General features: G+C 47.9%; 1 protein-coding gene across 1 annotated transcript; it reads right to left on the bottom strand.

The window, feature by feature from the left end:
• Nucleotides 1-1,802: 1,802 nt before the first annotated feature.
• Nucleotides 1,803-17,482, bottom strand: map2k7 (mitogen-activated protein kinase kinase 7; the record flags this gene model as incomplete). The annotated part of the gene is made up of 12 exons (XM_079264805.1): nucleotides 1,803-5,435; nucleotides 5,527-5,572; nucleotides 5,697-5,839; nucleotides 7,073-7,153; nucleotides 8,425-8,604; nucleotides 9,003-9,110; nucleotides 9,245-9,364; nucleotides 10,465-10,578; nucleotides 11,149-11,215; nucleotides 12,154-12,298; nucleotides 15,536-15,583; nucleotides 17,359-17,482. The coding sequence occupies 12 exons, from the start codon at nucleotides 17,480-17,482 to the stop codon at nucleotides 5,292-5,294; spliced, it is 1,320 nt and encodes a 439-aa protein (XP_079120931.1). The 3' UTR covers nucleotides 1,803-5,291.
• Between the last annotated feature and the right edge of the window lie 455 nt (nucleotides 17,483-17,937).

The raw sequence follows: 17,937 nt of genomic DNA, 5'->3' as shown, positions 1-17,937 counted from the left end.
CTCACCGCTAGTTACCAGCTGTGTGACAGACGGGTGATCAGCGCTAGTTACCGGCTGCGTGACAGACGGGTGATCAGCGCTAGTTACCGGCTGCGTGACAGACGGGTGATCAGCGCTAGTTACCGGCTGTGTGACAGACGGGTGATCAGCGCTAGTTACCGGCTGCGTGACAGACGGGTGATCAGCGCTAGTTACCGGCTGCGTGACAGACGGGTGATCAGCGCTAGTTACCGGCTGCGTGACAGACGGGTGATCAGCGCTAGTTACCGGCTGCGTGACAGACGGGTGATCAGAGCTAGTTACCGGCTGTGTGACAGACGGGTGATCAGAGCTAGTTACCGGCTGTGTGACAGACGGGTGATCAGAGCTAGTTACCGGCTGCGTGACAGACGGGTGATCAGCGCTAGTTACCGGCTGTACCGGCTGTGTGACAGACGGGTGATCAGCGCTAGTTACCGGCTGCGTGACAGACGGGTGATCAGAGCTAGTTACCCGCTGCGTGACAGACGGGTGATCAGCGCTAGTTACCGGCTGTGTGACAGACGGGTGATCAGCGCTAGTTACCGGCTGCGTGACAGACGGGTGATCAGCGCTAGTTACCGGCTGCGTGACAGACGGGTGATCAGCGCTAGTTACCAGCTGCGTGACAGACGGGTGATCAGCGCTAGTTACCAGCTGTGTGACAGACGGGTGATCAGCGCTAGTTACCGGCTGCGTGACAGACGGGTGATCAGAGCTAGTTACCGGCTGCGTGACAGACGGGTGATCAGCGCTAGTTACCGGCTGTGTGACAGACGGGTGATCAGCGCTAGTTACCGGCTGCGTGACAGACGGGTGATCAGCGCTAGTTACCGGCTGCGTGACAGACGGGTGATCAGCGCTAGTTACCGGCTGTGTGACAGACGGGTGATCAGCGCTAGTTACCGGCTGTGTGACAGACGGGTGATCAGCGCTAGTTACCAGCTGTGTGACAGACGGGTGATCAGCGCTAGTTACCGGCTGTGTGACAGACGGGTGATCAGCGCTAGTTACCGGCTGCGTGACAGACGGGTGATCAGAGCTAGTTACCCGCTGCGTGACAGACGGGTGATCAGCGCTAGTTACCGGCTGTGTGACAGACGGGTGATCAGCGCTAGTTACCGGCTGTGTGACAGACGGGTGATCAGCGCTAGTTACCGGCTGCGTGACAGACGGGTGATCAGAGCTAGTTACCCGCTGCGTGACAGACGGGTGATCAGCGCTAGTTACCGGCTGTGTGACAGACGGGTGATCAGCGCTAGTTACCAGCTGCGTGACAGACGGGTGATCAGCGCTAGTTACCGGCTGTGTGACAGACGGGTGATCAGCGCTAGTTACCGGCTGTGTGACAGACGGGTGATCAGCGCTAGTTACCGGCTGTGTGACAGACGGGTGATCAGCGCTAGTTACCAGCTGTGTGACAGACGGGTGATCAGCGCTAGTTACCGGCTGTGTGACAGACGGGTGATCAGCGCTAGTTACCGGCTGCGTGACAGACGGGTGATCAGAGCTAGTTACCCGCTGCGTGACAGACGGGTGATCAGCGCTAGTTACCGGCTGTGTGACAGACGGGTGATCAGCGCTAGTTACCGGCTGTGTGACAGACGGGTGATCAGCGCTAGTTACCGGCTGTGTGACAGACGGGTGATCAGCGCTAGTTACCGGCTGTGTGACAGACGGGTGATCAGCGCTAGTTACCGGCTGTGTGACAGACGGGTGATCAGCGCTAGTTACCGGCTGTGTGACAGACGGGTGATCAGCGCTAGTTACCGGCTGTGTGACAGACGGGTGATCAGAGCTAGTTACCGGCTGTGTGACACTCAGACAAGGTCGAGTTAACCGGGACGGAGGCGACTTGCTTCCTCACACGGCTGCTTTCTTCTCTCCCGCCTCCCACACAGAATGACACTTACACGGCGCCGATACATAACACAGCACCTCTCCTTGCACGCACGCACGCACACACACACACACACACACACCTCCCACCAGATTTTACACACATCATAGCTGAGCGTGATCGGTTATAAGGTCACAATAACAATAAGAAGAATCCTCTGGCGTCCATGTTGCGTTGCGATCTCCTTGGGTGGTCAGGTGACCTTTGGACAGACGGAGGGATGGATGGACAGATCTCAGACGGATGTGACGGTGAAATCTGGACAGACAGACGCCCTGCAGTCACACTGCGGGTAAGTCAACCTCCTCCTCCTCCACAGCTGCAGCTGAGGAGAGGTGCGTGGGTTATTTCTTTGCCTTGGCTCTCTCCACACGTCCCTCTCTGTATTTGGTAACACGTGCACACTTTGTATTATTTAATTTATTTGGCTTAAAAAAGAAGAAGAAGAAAAATATTTGTCCTTTGGGAATAAAAGAAGCGACAGCAGTGTCTAAAGCAACGCCAAGTAGCAGCAGGAGAAACGGAAATAAATAACACCACGACAACAACTAGTTAAACATCTGGATTGGTCGGTTGGTTTAACACCATGAAAGCTTCTTACAGCAACCAGCACGCCACGCAGCTCGCCAACGTCGCCGCCGGACATCTCCACTTCGTCTGACTTGTCTTCGTCTCGCTGTTCCACTTTCTTTACACTCGTCTCGCTCCTCGCCTCCACCTTTCCTCCGCTCCTGTCCTTCCCTTTCCACCAACTAGTCAACTTTCCTGAACCTCTGCTTAACGTTTCACCTCCTCTTTCTGTTCCAGCTGCTCCTCAGACTCCTGGTTTGGTTCGCTGTGTGTGTGTGTGTGTGTGTGTGTGTGTGTGTCAGGCTGGAGTCTACATCCAGCAGGCTTTGGCACTCTATGCCAGTCTTTGTGAGGCTGAGAAGGTTCTGTGTTCTCGCCGCTTGTCAGGCTGGAAATAAAACAACCAACACGGCGGCGGGATCCGTAACCAGTCCATCATTTTCACCTCCAACGTTACTTCTGGTCTGAACGACGTTTAAAAGCACGAATATTTCCAGCGTGGTGAGAGAGGAGAGGCGAGTCTGGGTCCTGTCTGCAGGATTAATGAGGCTAATGGGCTCACCACGGGGGGTAGCAGCTGCACGATGAGGTGAAAATCGCTGCCGATGACGTAGACGTGCACACAGGATGCAACACAAACAGGAAACTGTTGCCATGCGGCGACAACGGATCAGCGAGGGTTTTGGTGACGGACCAGGTAGAAGGTCTGACTTCACCAGGATGTCTACTTGGTTTTACACGACTTCAGGTTCACAGGAAGGTTTCTGTCTCCCGACTCTTCATCCGTCATGCTTTAACTGTGGAAACGGCAAACATCACCAGAACGGATCACATTTCTTAGAGAGAAGTGATCAGAGAGAGACGCTGTGGTCTGCTCCCCCCCTCATAGGTCGAGCCTGTAAGATAGAATCTGGTGCTAAACTTTATAAATATTCTGACTGATCCCGGTTTAAACCAAATTAAGAGATAAAACTATTGATTAGAAGTTTTTAGAAGCAGATTTTAAGGCTGGAACATCAGGTGCAGCTCCAGCCTGCAGGAATTACTGACATCTAGTGGCGAAGGTGGGCGTTGCAGGGACTTTCAAAGCCTTCCTGACCCAGTCGGATCCAGTCGGACCCAGGAGATCCAGTCGGACCCAGTCGGACCCAGGAGATCCAGTCGGATCCAGTCGGACCCAGGTGGATCCAGTCGGATCCAGTCGGACCCAGGTGGATCCAGTCGGACCCAGGAGATCCAGTCGGACCCAGGTGGATCCAGTCGGACCCAGGAGATCCAGTCGGACCCAGGTGGATCCAGTCGGACCCAGGAGATCCAGTCGGACCCAGGAGATCCAGTCGGATCCAGTCGGACCCAGGAGATCCAGTCGGACCCAGGAGATCCAGTCGGACCCAGGTGGGTCCAGGTGGATTCAGCCATGCCTGCAACAACTCTAACACTGTGTAAATATGTTCTTCTTCTGTGGTGCTTTTTAAGACGTAATTTATCCCAAACAAAGTTGGTGCTGCAGGTTTTTTCAGCTCAGAGGTTCTCATGTCTACTCCTTCGTGTCTCCAAGGACGCGGCAGCTGTCCTGTATGTGGACTAAACGCCTCATTCTAAGAGAATAAACAAGTTATTTTAGTAAAGTGATTACATTTCTAATGATATTGTATTTTACTCCCCGCTGTACGTTGATTCCAGCATTACATGCATTCCAGGTGCTGTTGTTGCCCTGCAGCGCCCCGAACTCGACAAACTGCCCTTCACAAGCTTTGTTTTTGTAGGCCGACTGAAACGAGAGACAAATTTGCTTCCAGGCAGACAGTTTGACGCCTCCCTGCTCTAAAAACACACCTCTACTGTGTAATTACAACTTCATAACGGCGTTGGAGCGGGCGGCCTTTGGTCTGGTAGCACCGTGGAGCTTTACGTACTGAGCAGACAAGGAGGTAGTGAAGGAAAGAAACAGCCTGGTCCAGCTCTCTGCCTCCCACCTCCAAGCTTTCTCACACTGCAGACCTTCCAAACGCTCAACTTCCCTCTCATCCCGCTGGAAGCCGTTCGCTGTTGGCTCCCAGACCGACACCATCAGCCACACGGCCGACGGCGCCGTCACCAGAATGCCGTGGAAACCGGGGATCCACTTCACGCAACACGCATGTTCACATCTCTCTAGAACACCACGTTGCTCTAATTTTTTTGTAACTTTGTTTTTTCTCCTATTTAGCAAACAGCTGAATAAAAACCGTGACTTCTAACACGGTAAAGCAGACGAGGACCGCCGTCCCTACGAGACATTCTCATGTGGACATAAAACATTCCTACGGCGCCAAACGAGCGTGTTGTCATGATCTATCTGCACACGTATGCAAGAAAACACACACAGCCTGGCGTGGCGATGGCAGAAACACCTGAAGGGTCAGAGTCGTTTTGTCCTCATCGTTTACATGACGCTTCGCTCCATCGGCCAATCCGATCGCTTGGATCAGAGCTGGAGACACATGCAGGTTGGAAAGCCACAGCGGAACGGAGACATCTTATAAGCACACATGAGACAGCTGTTACACACACCCGGGTCTGCCGGTCCAAATTAAACACACTTATCCATCCCTCTGTCCATCGCTCCATCTGTCCGTCCACCGAGTCTCCGTCTCGCTGTCCTTCAGGTTCTCCGGTGGACAGATGGACAAGCACGATGCGTGAAGCGCTGGGCGTAGCTGCTAACGGCTAGACTAGAACAGACAGAGTCTGGGCTGGGAAATGCTAAAGCTAGGCTAGTCTAGCGCAGGGCTAGGCCAACGGCGGGTCGCTTCAGGCTCGGCTACCTGCTGAAGAGCGAGTGGAGCATGTGCTGGTGGCTGTAACACTGGCTGCTGCGGGGCGACTCGGTGCGATCCATCACCGCCTGAAACCAGCCGGCCACGTCCACGTCCAGCACCTCGTAGCGCCGGATGAAGCTGTGCTCCTGAAACGAGGGAGACAAGCCGCCAAATACGCAGTGAGTTAATCAGAAAACGTCTTTTTACGACGACAGGTCGAGAGAAGCTGCGACCTACCAGCAGCTGGTGGTATTTTGGCCTTTTTCTGTGATCCTTTGTGAGGCTGTGGAGACAAAAGCACACATGTAGGAGATCTGGACACACCGCAGCTCATCGTTCGGCCCGTTTCACTCCCGGCTAAACCGTCACCTCCCAGTCGGCGTGCACGCAGAGCGGCGTGGACCTACCAGTCTTTGACGAAGGACTGGAAGTCGAGGGAGAAACCCATGCTGAGAGGCAGGAGAGGAGGATCTTCCTGCAGCACTTTGGTCAGGACCTCAAAGTCTGTCTTGCAGTTCTTGTAGGGAAACTGTCCAGTAGCCAGCTCCACCTGCAGCACAAGAACCAGTTCAGATCCCAGTTCAGATCCCAGTTCAGATCCCAGTTCAGATCCCAGTTTAGATCCCAGTTTAGATCCCAGTTTAGATCCCAGTTTAGATCCCAGTTCAGATCCCAGTTCAGATCCCAGTTTAGATCCCAGTTCAGATCCCAGTTCAGATCCCCGCTGACAACCTCCAAAGAGGAACATGTAAATCAACATCAGTGTTTTCTGAACACATCTACTCCCCTGAACCCAGCCACGGCTTTAGGTGTAAAACCCACGGAGGAGGACTAATAATCAGACCAACGCCGGTCCTGCAGATGTTCAGTTTCCCACACAACTTAGACGTGTGTCAGGTGTGTTGCAGCAGAGAAACTCTGAACATTTGTGGGACTACAGCCCTGGAGGACCGGCGTTGGCCCCCCCACATTAGACTCTCAGGGGGTCCGCTCCTTTACCATCAGCTGGGGAGAAGTGATGAAGGCAGCAGGAGGAGTTTAGCTGCTTAAAGCGCCGGCTGAACGTGGATCCGGTCCAGGAGATCTACCATCCTGCTGTTTTTAGGTGCAACCCTTCTCCAACACACCTGGATCTAATAAGTGTCTGGTTAGCAGCCTCTGCAGAGCTGGAAGACATGCAGGAGAGGAATTCAGCTGTTTGACTCAGCTGTGCTGGACAGGGGTTGCATCTAAAGGCTGCAGGATGGTAGACCACCAGGACTTGTTTCAGGAATATATTCATCATAAAAACTTCATAATAAAGCCATAATTTTCTCCAGGTTTCTGTCAGGTTGTTCTAGTTGGATCGGAACATGACTTTGCTGCTTCGAGCAGCAGAAAAGAACCAGAACATCAGCAGAAGTTGTTCTAGGATTCAGTCCTGAGCTTAAATAAAAGGCTTTAATCTGCAGACAGACATTATCGGTGTGATCCGATCCGTACGACCTGCATGCAGGACCAGAACCTCGGCTGGAGAGGAGCTGCTGGCAGAAGGTCTGCGCTCTCAGAGCTTTTTTAGTTTTTAATTAAATTCACATTTTTATCTTTATATTTGTCCTTTATTGGTTTATGTTCCTCTGATGGCTGCTGTGACCGAGCCCAACCCTTTTCTCAGCCTCCATGTGGCTCTGATCCGAGCAGCTTCTCAGCGATGTGATCCGGGCTCCGTGCAACGTGCCGTACTGGCGACGCCTCACGCCGACACTCAACAGCAGGAAAGAGGGAAACGTGGGGAGAGGTTTACCAGAGAGATGCCGAGGCTCCACACGTCTGCTCGGATGTCGTAGTCCGGCTTGGTGGGATCGGGGGGGTCTATTCTTTCAGGCTGCAAGGAAACAACAAACACGAGACTGAGCTGAGGTCAACCAGAGGATTGTTTTAACTTGGTTCTGACTTCCCAGGTGGAAGGAACGCTTAACATTTCAGGTCTGAAACAGACATCTTGTCTTTTTCATGACATTTGCTGCTGCAGGAAATCTTTCTGCGTTCTAACCTGACTTTTGCTTTTATTTTCTGCTTTTTCCTCTTTAGAATTATGAACCTGGATCCACCTGATTAGAATCAGTTGTGTTGGGGCAGGGAGACAACAACAACCTGCCGGATGCCGGCCTTCGAGGGCTGGACTTCCACTCCTCTGCTCTACAACCAGGAATGGACAAAAAGTGTCTGAAAATAGGAGTGTCCTTGATGATAAACTGAGTTGGAAACATTACACTGATTACCTGTGTGGAAAAATAGTCAGACGTTTTGGGATTCTAGCAAAATGTAGTCATATACTAAATTCCAAAACATTACTAACATTATCCAACGCTCTAGTATCACCATATTTCAGTGTGGAAGTCTGAGGGAAGACATTTAGGACGACTTTGCAAAGACTAATTATTCTACTAAAAAGGGCCATAAGGCTTATAAATCATGCAGGTTGCATGGATCATATTTATATATTTATTTTTGAAAGTACGTTGCCTCAAATCTTGTGACTTGGTTCAGTTTAAAATAGTTTAGTTTATGTTCAAAGTAAAAAAGATGACATATAATATATAAAAGGTGTTTAAAGACAGAGTTGTACAATCTGAGAGTTATGTTACAGAAACCAGACGCTCTAACAAACAGACGTGTTTCCAGTGATGACTTAAAATTATGTAAAAACATTATTCAGTTTAAAAAAAAATGCACAATAATTTTTTTTGGGATAAATATGAAAAAAGAAGAAAATTCATGATTTATTGTGCAGCTTTATATTTTGCCACCTGTCTGATGACTCTCAGGATGTAAACTGTGTAAACAGCCATATAACGGTTAATTAAAGACTGTAAATAAGGAGTAATATTTAAATAAGCCTTCTGCTCCTTCTCCAACAACGTATAATCTTACACAAATGTGCATCATTGTTTTGTGTCGTATATGTGTTTTGAGATAAATAAAAAAAACAAAGAAGAAACCAGCAGATGTGAAAAGAAGCCGATGGCGGCGGAAACGGCATGTTTCAGCCAATCGTCCTGAAATCTAACCGGAGAGAGAGCAGCGACTCTAAAAGACAACTTCAGCAGTGAGTCAGAGGCTGGAAACCCTGACCTCACGGCGACATCCGCTCACCGCCATGTACGCCGCGCAGCCGGCGCTCCGGGTCTTGGCCTTTGAGTCGACGAGGCGACCGCTGATGCCGAAGTCGCACAGCTTGATCTGACCTTTAGCGTCGAGGAGGATGTTGGAGGGTTTGACGTCCCGGTGGATGACGCCATGCTTCTCCTTCAGGTACAACAACGCCTTCACAATCTGGAGCAGGAAAACGCACAGTGAGGATGATTCATATAGATTATGACATATAAAGGATATTATTTATTTATCTATTTTTATTTTTATTATTATTATTATTATTATTATTATTATTATATAGGTAATAATATACAGGGTTGCAACTGTTGTATTGCTATGGGTTAATATTGTTGTTATTGATATTGTATTGCTCATCACTGGGGTGGGATTACATACAAGCTGATGCTTCTACCCACTCCTTTCTGTTTTCTCATCTCTTATTTCTAGGTTTTGTTTTGTTTTTTTGTCTTTTTTTTTTCTTCTTTTTCTTTTTAGATTTCTTCATGTTCAAATAAACTTTTTCAGTCGATGAGAGAAGAAGAGTCCCGCTCGGCCATCGGCGTCTCCGCAGGACTTACCGCCACTGTCATTTTTCCCAGGATCCGCTCCGGGATGGGGCCCTGGATTCGCTTCTTCAGCTTCTCTGCACACGTTCCCATCAGCTCCATCGCAATAAACACATCCGTCTGAACACACAGAATCACACACACACACACACCTGGTTTTTACCTCAACTCTTCATATTTACAGAGACAGAAACACTGAAGGAGGTCAGTAGAGATGGAGCGTTAGCCGCGACCAGCTAGTAGCGGCGACCCACGTTGGTGACGATGGCGCCGTAGCACTGGATGATGTACGGACAGTCATGACTCTTCAGCACCACGTCCAGGTCCATCAGGATCCTCTTGTTCTCATCCTTGTTTCCTGTACGACGCATTTGCTGGTGGAACAAACACACACATGCTGAGTTAACAGAGGACTGGAGCTCTAAATGTGTCCGAGGTCGTCACGGTAACGCGTCGGTTAGCTGGTCTGATGGCGAGGAGAAAAACCCCACAGCGGTTTTATTAGTCAGGAGATTTAGAGCGACTCCGTGAGAAACGGCTTCCTCATGATGAAGTTGTGGAGATGCAACGGGACTTCTCAGCCGTCACATGATGCGTAAATGATTTCGTGTCATTTTCTCGCTAAATCTGGAGATTTTTTTTGTTAAAAGCGACAAATCTAGCAGCTTTTACTGGAGTTATTAGAGACTTCTCTGGTGTTTTGGCGACTGACTTGAAGGCACATATTGTTCTGCAGTTACTGTAAGGAAGGAGCAGCGGGAGCCTCTCCCGTCCTAAAGCACTCCCAGGCGGCCAGTCTCAGTCGGCTCCGGCTGCAGGTCAATGTAGAATAACTGCAGTAGGTTGTGGAAGTTCACCTAAACATAGTTTATACCATTGTTAGTGACAACTGGCTGCATTATTTTCCTATACATAGTTCGGCCAGTTAAACACTGTAACATCCCTCCGTTACGGGGCGTTACCATAGCAACGCGTTAATCTTTTAACAGGTGAAATAAACACATTTTACCATGACAGCGGTTGTTTAACATAAAAACTACATGAAAATACAACATGAAATAGTTCGGATAATTTGTTATATTCAGCAAATGTTGTAAAAAAGAAACACAAATGTGTTATAAAATATTTACTGTGTGGGACCATGGTATAAGTGGATTAAACAACTCGGAACCGTACATTAGACGGTTATAATGGACGACACGGAGTCTAGAACACCACGACGCGCAGCGCTGTTTAATCCTTACTTATATTTATCTATTCAGTGGAAGGATGGATGGATGGATGGATGGATGGATGGACGGATGGATGGATGGATGGAAGGATGGATGATAAATGGATGGATGGATGGATAGATGGAAGGATGGATGGATGGATAGATGAATGGATGGACGGATGGATAGATGGAAGGATGGATGATAAATGGATGGATGGATGGATGTAAGAGCAGGTGTATGAAGAGAAAACAGGTTCTTACTTTCACAGCGATGACATGGCCCGTCTTCTTGAACTGCACTTTAAAGACCTGTCCACACGTCCCGCTGCCAATCTCCCCCTCGCTGATAAGGTCTGCTACCTCTGCTGGATACCGCTGTGGACGCACAAACACAGCAAGACCATCGTTGCTACTGCGAAACTAATGATAATCACCATGAAGCGCAGGATGGGAAGAAGCATGGCTTCATTTAACAGTTAAACCTCCATAACCAGGATGCAGTGAGTGGCATCTCACCCAGCATGACTCAGCATCGGTTCAGAGCCAACCAGAGGAAATATGAACAATCTGGAAAGATTTGATGAGTCATGACTTTCTGAAGCGGTCCCGTCTGGATGATGAAGCCGGAAAAGACATACAAAGGTTTGTGTTTTGTGTCTTATCAGAGAGAAAATAAAGCTGGTGTCTGCACAAGGACGCCTCATGAGGTTTACACTTCATCTGCTTTCTTCCAGTTCTTAAGCTGCTGAAGAAAACAAGCATTTATTAACCCTTTACGTCCGAGTAGTGAATCTCCCCGTTAAGGAAACGGTGGAACACACTCATTCCTCCAGGGACGCGTCATGCTGGGTTTATGTTACTGACTGATGGAGAAAACTCCACATCACGCCCACATCTGGACGTACATACAACCTGCAGGAAATAAACATGCGTGTTGCTCCTCACCTGACCGTCGATCTTCAGATAACCCGTCTGTTTCATGATCTCCTGCAGCTTCTGGTCGATCTCCGCACTGTGAGGAGGTGAAACAGCGACAGTCAACGTTACAGCTAACAGCCTCATGACAAACTCAACTAAGAACACGCCGCGTGTTTCTCTACGTGTTCACCTGTAACACGCGACACAATAACCTCACACACACAGTCAGGGTTTACGCTTCCGGGGTGTGTTCAAGTACACGCGGAAAAGCTGCAACTATGTCTTCATGTTTCCATGTCACGCCTCGTCTGTACCGGCTGCTGCTGCTCGTCAGAAGCTTTGTCACAGAAAACCTTTTTGAGACGCTTATAAAGCAGTTTTTACACCAACAAGCAGCACAAAGAGCTTTATAATAACAGCAAATATTAAATATCCATTAAAATACTTTCTATGTCAAATAAAAAAGTAAAATAATCCAGTTTATTATGGTTTTACTGCTCAACGAACATCACGAGATAGAAGGAAAAAACCTTTGTGGACAATTATTATTAAAAACGACGATAATTTCTTCTTAAAACAAACTGTTTTGTTTCCTGTTTGCACTGGGACACTTTAGGGGGACGGACCGGTCCGTCTCCAGGCAGCAGCAGGACACGCTTCACAGCTGCGTTTCTCTCATTTAATCATCATGAAAAATAATCATATTTAATCGTTTATGAATCGTCACGTGTTGCACTGATAAAACGCTTCGTGCAATCGGACCAGCTCGCTGAAAAGTTCACAGCAGACATTAAAAAGAGTCAGAAACGTAGAAATACAGACATGTCTAAGTGTTGACGTCTAACGTTGGAGTCCCTGAACGCAGACCAGACGTCGTCACGACCGACGGAAAGCCACCAAGTCCACCAGCAACTTAAAGACCCGTTTCTTTATTCAGACGCTGATAAAATATTATTCCCAGAAAGCTTTTCCTCGTCTGCAGCTGAACCGGCTCGCTCCAGACGTGTCGCGCTTGTGGGCGACTCAACGTACTTCTCTAGGCTCTTCTGTAAGCCGTACGGCGGCGTGGGCAGGGTGAGCACGTGCCGTGGGCGGCTGGGGTAGGGGTGGTGCTGAGGCGAGCTCTCTGACGATGAAGACCGGCTGCCTCCGTCGTTGGTCAGGGGGAGCTGCAGAGCTGGGTAGGAGGAAGACAGAACAGGTTAGACGGCGAGGATGCTGCGGGCGCTGAGGGTGTGTTTTATATACTCACAGTGTGTTTTAGGGATCTAAAGTCGCTGCCCACCAGAAGACAAACAGATAAAGAGCTGCTTAGACTTTAAGCATCATCTTCCTCTTACGACTGCTCTAATCTGCCCCGTTTTCCCCCCACAAGCCTGAGTTTATCTTCAGAAACCGCTCTAAGTTCCTCCCCACCCTGAAGCCAGAGCCTTGTAGTGGTTTTCATGGCCGCTGTCTCCACCGTTCTCCGGCAGGTTTTAATCCCAGCTGTTCCACCCAGCTGCCACCATAACGCACCGACACATGAGGTAAAACGCCGCTGACAGGAAAGCAGGCGGAAGCAGCGAGTTGGAGCAACAAGCTCCAGTTTTCCACACCTAAACCAGTAGTTAGGACTCTTCTACTGGTCTGGGGATTCAGAGCCTTACACGGATATCATAACCAGGAGGTTGCCATGTTCAGGCTTTAAGTTGGCTCTCACTGAACTGGTCGCACTGGTGCGACTAAAGCTGGGCGCACACGAGGATTATGGGTCTGGTTTTCCCTTTTCCTCCTCTACAGAGGACCACAAACGCCTCATCGTCTGAAGACGTTCCTATAAAACGTTTGGTCTGAGGTACGTTCAGAGACAAACGAAGACGGCGACCGGCGAGTCGTGGCTTCGTGGACTGGGACAGGAAAGGGAAGGAAGCCGAGCTGACTGGGGAACCAGGAAGCAGATGGGAACAAGAACAAACTGGACTTCAGACACTGAGGAGCAGCTGGTGGAGCTGTGGGAGGAGACAGTCCTCCTGGGATGCTCCCATCTTTCTTCTTCTTCTTTGTTTTTCTCGGATAACGTGAGATTTGTGGCTCGGAGGAGCAGATTGTGAGTGTGGGGATCCTCATGCCAGCGTGACCAGCATCGCAGGTCTTCTTTCTGACCATTTCCTGCACACATGGACGCTTATAGGGAAGCTGAATTTTTATGGACAAACAAAGCTTGACTGGATTTATTTATTTCTAAATGATCAAATGGATCCTCAGGCTTCTGGAAAGTAAATCTAGTTCATGAGGAGGATCTTTGTTCCTGGCGGTACCATGCAGGAGGCTGGCGTTGCTCCACCAGGTGTGTTTTCATGTTCAGCTTCTCCCATCAGAGGTTCGACTACCCTCTGATTATTTTCCGTGGATCCTGGTCAGGACAGCTCAGACACTCGGGATGAGTCGATGTTTTTATCAGCCTGATGTTTTTCCAGAGCTGCGTTGTGGTAACTTTCTTTTCTCTGGACGACTTCTGTGTCTCTGCTTCTTCCTCTGCTGCTGAACTTCGACATAAACTCAAGTCTTGTCTAGTTTTCGTTGTTCATTTGGTGGAAGAACTGTGAAAAACTCTTAAATTAGCAGCAATGACAGATCACACCCACACAGGAGACTCCAGAGCGCAGATTTAAAGCCAATATCATCGATGACAGATTTCCCACTGTTACATGTAAAATCAGCGGCTGTAGGTGCAGCTGGCTGAAACTGGAATCCCACCATGCTTCCAGCTTTGCGTAAAGACGGCTCTAAACCACGCTATAAGCCCACCAGCAACGTCGTAAATCAGGTGCATGTGCAGGCACGGTTTTACAAAGTCAGCAGAACTCGCCTCTTCATCCGGCTTCTCGTGAAGTTTTACATGTTTAGAACTAATCTGCAAACATTTCAAAGACCTCGCTGCTGTTCTGGACCGGCAACTCCTGCCAGCGGGTCCAGGAGTCACCCGGATGGATCAGGCTGTGAAGGAGAACGGGTTAGTGAAGAGGGAGGGGGGTTAGTGTGGATTGCATCTCCATAGTTCGACCGGCTCCAGACAGATGGGAGGATGGACACACAGACAGAGCGAGGAAAAGAGGAGGGGGGGGGGGACACTGAGATATGAGCAAGCACTGCTCCCCCGCCTCCCGCTCACACAGCGCCACTGCAAAAAGAGAGGGGAGGGACGGAGCGACAACATCAAACAGTCCGATGTGAGAGAAGAAAACTGCGCTGCACAGACTGAAGCTGGAGGTCAGACACACGAGTCAGTCGGACAGGAAGGCAAGTCTTCAGTCGGCACATGAAGAAGAACGGCAGCAGAGAGGCCGGAGCGATCGCGGCGCTCCTGCAGACGGACTGGTGGGGATGCTGGATTAGATACTGTGTCAAACAAAAACACAACCCATTCCATCGTGCCGTGCAGAAAAGCCACATGCCGTGATTCTCTGCCTCCAGCGGAACCAGGGTTAATCGTCCTGCACACACACGCCGACAGCATGGACACATACCAACACTGCCCTGCCACTGGCGCGCGCGCACACACGCACACACACCCACACACCAAGTGGACGTGGAAAGATGGAGGGATGCTGTGAGTTTAGAGGAGAAGTAAACAACACCGGCCTACGTTCATGAACACAGATGCTCCACATGACTTTATGGTCTTTACTGGTCTGATAAAAGCAGCTGAACTGGGTTTTGGGAAAGAAAACTTACATTAAAGTCATTCTAAGTTGTGCAGAAAGAGTGTCTAACGGACATTTATGAGTCATGAGATGAAACTGATTTTGTATTTTTGGGGAGATTCATAAGAGAAGTCTTTTATTTGGGGTGTCAAAATGATCCAAATTCTGATCATGTATGACATAATAACAGCATAATAACCTGTAAATAACTCCTAAGTACGTTGTATATATTTAATGGGTTATTTAACAATCAGCCTGAAATTCATCAACAATTCAATTCATAAACAAACCCAGTTTCTATATTTTGCCTCAGTTTATCGTTTATACACGCTATAACTTACATTTAATGACTTCAGCGTGTTTAACAACATCGCAAGAGCTGGAAGTTATTATAAATGTGTAATAAACCCTGAATAATCGTAATACAAGCTGAAAAATGCCGGTTTTCATACATGGTTTATTTCATTTTTATGTAGTAAATATTCCCGAGGCCAGACTGGACCCTCTACTGGGCCGGTTCCGGCACAGGGAACGTATGTTTGACACCGCTGCTTCAGGTCCTGCTGGAAGGGCTCAGAGCGAAGGATGAAGCAGCATCCTGCTGAGGTTTTTATGACTTTTATCTCAAAAAGAGAAGATGAAGGAAGGATGAAGAATAAAGCATGACACGGAGGTGTTAGAAGGTTGTGGGGGTGCAGTGGCAGAGGGAGCGATGGATTGAATGATACCTGCACGCTGTGAAGGGGCTGGAGCAGGACTGAGCTGGATCACGATGACTAGACAGAGGAAAGAAAATACACACACACACACACACACACACATTATTGCACTGTTCTATGGACACAAACACACATTCACTCCATCAAATACTAGAAAAGCAAACAAACCAAGACCTTTATAATTTCACATTTCATTTTCTTCTCTGTGTACAGAAACAAAAACAGACAAACTTTAATGCTTTTCTATTTAAAATTAGGCGTGACAACGCAACACGTTGCTCTTTTAAAGGGTTTATGACCTTGTCTCAGGCTCTCAGACCCCAAACTTTGAGTTTCAATGATTAAATAAAGGTAAAGAAAGGGGCAAATTAATTCCCAAACAAAGCTGGAACGTCACTTTTTGACACAAACAAGACGAGCTAGACTGACGTTATTACGAGACTAATGTAAATTTACTGTAAATTCACAACAGCAATTTATCGACAATAAATCTACTCAAAATCAACCATTTGTCTTCAACAAGGAAGCATCCAGATAGTTTCTTCGGATAACTTCGGCTCAGATCATCTACAGCTGCAGGAATTCAACTGTTGGTGCAACCTGAGAAAGACTCGTATGGTGTTATTGTAAATGGTTATGATGTGGGTAGTATAGTATTGCTGTCATGTCGTACGGATCTTATCGGCTAGTAAGGGAAAATGATCATTTAGGCTCATTTTTAACAGGCTGTCATAAAACAATTCAGCAAATTAAAATAATAACAGTGTAAGTTTGTGATATCAAACCTTCACAGCATGGTGCCATCAGTAAGAACAGGGGTTCATATTGTTGGAAGACGCTTTTAATGGTGCACAAATAAGAAAAAAATGGGACTTTCTTTCTAGATCTACAGATCTACAGAACTTCATGTTCCATGTCACATTATGAGAGTTAAGTAGCAGCAAACTTCCCTGCTAGCCAAGTCAGGAGCCGTTAAATAAAACAATCCTGTTCCTGTCAAACTCCAAGTTTATTGTAACCTGTAACAGAATATTGTAGGTTTAAAAAAATGCATCTAGCCTCCATCTGTTTGTGTAATGTATATAAATCACTGCTAGAATCTTAACCAGCGTAGTTAACCGTGTTAAATGTTAGCTAACGTCACATAGCTTCCACATACTAACGTCGAGTCTGTTAGGATAAAAAAAAAAAGGCAAAATAACTGCAAAAGTGGGAACTAAATACACTACATGCTGATAATGTAATTTTTTTGTATTAGTTGTGAGTAAACTGCACATGTGTAATATCCATCTAAAGTGTAAAAAAAAAAATTAGACTAACGCTGGGCCTTGCTAGCACCAGCTGCTATCTTAGCATGTTTGACAGGACAGCCTGAAAACAGACTCCGATACCAGGCTGTCAGCAAGAAATGTCACGACACTAATTTGTATATTTAACTTTGAACTGCTTTCCTAACTCCATAAGCTATATAATATCTGCAGTGATTGATTTGGCTTTGAAGCTGAGATGGATCTGTTTACTTACGTAGCTAGCCTGTTAGCATGTAGCAGTCAGCTAGCTTGCCTGTTAGCATGTAGCACTTAGTTAGCCGAGATGGATCTGTGTTTGTTTACGTAGCTAGCCTGTTAGCACGTAGCAGTCAGCTAGCTAGCCTGTTAGCATAGAGCAGTTAGCTCACTGAAATGGATCGGTGTTTGTTTACGTAGCTAGCCTGTTAGCACGTAGCAGTCAGCTAGAAGCAGCACAACACCGCGCCGCTCCTTCTCTCCGGTCTCCCCCCCCCAACGTTTCTGCTCGTCACCAACACCCGGTTCTCCCCAGAGGACACTTACTCGGCCTTGGACGTGATCGCTGTGGACTCATGTCGATGTTGAGGTCAATTCTTCGGCGAGCTTCTTCATTTTCCTGCTTTAGCTTCTCCTCGATTCGCGACAGCCTCTGTTCCAGCGACGACATCTTGAAAAATGAAGCAGCACGAAGTTCCCAGCAGAGCTCGCCACTACCCTCTCTGGCAGGCAGGCAAACCAGGCAGAAACAAACTGATACACATCAGTAAAAGCCTCCTGTCACTCCTCTGCATACACATCAGTAAAAGCCTCCTGTCACTCCTCTGCAGCCACCTTCCCAGTTCATGCTGTGCATTTACTCAGTTTTATTGAAGAGGCTCTTCATTAAGGCACCAGATGAAGTTCAAGTTTATTAATAAAGCGCATTTCTACAGCAGCAGCTGCCCAATGTGCTGAACAGTAAAACAACAAACAACAACACTGCACAATTTAAAATTAAACACTGCACATTAAAAAATAAATAAGATCTGGACACAAAACAAAAATCTATTCATTTCAATTCAACTTTGTTTATATAGCGTCAAATCACGGCAATGTCATCTCAAGACGCTTTACAGACAGAGA

The sequence above is a fragment of the Telmatherina bonti genome (genome assembly GCF_933228915.1).
Source record: "Telmatherina bonti genome assembly, chromosome: 3".
NCBI lineage: Eukaryota > Metazoa > Chordata > Actinopteri > Atheriniformes > Telmatherinidae > Telmatherina > Telmatherina bonti.
Note: the sequence above shows the minus strand (reverse complement) of the source record. Positions and strands in the feature narration are given on the sequence as shown.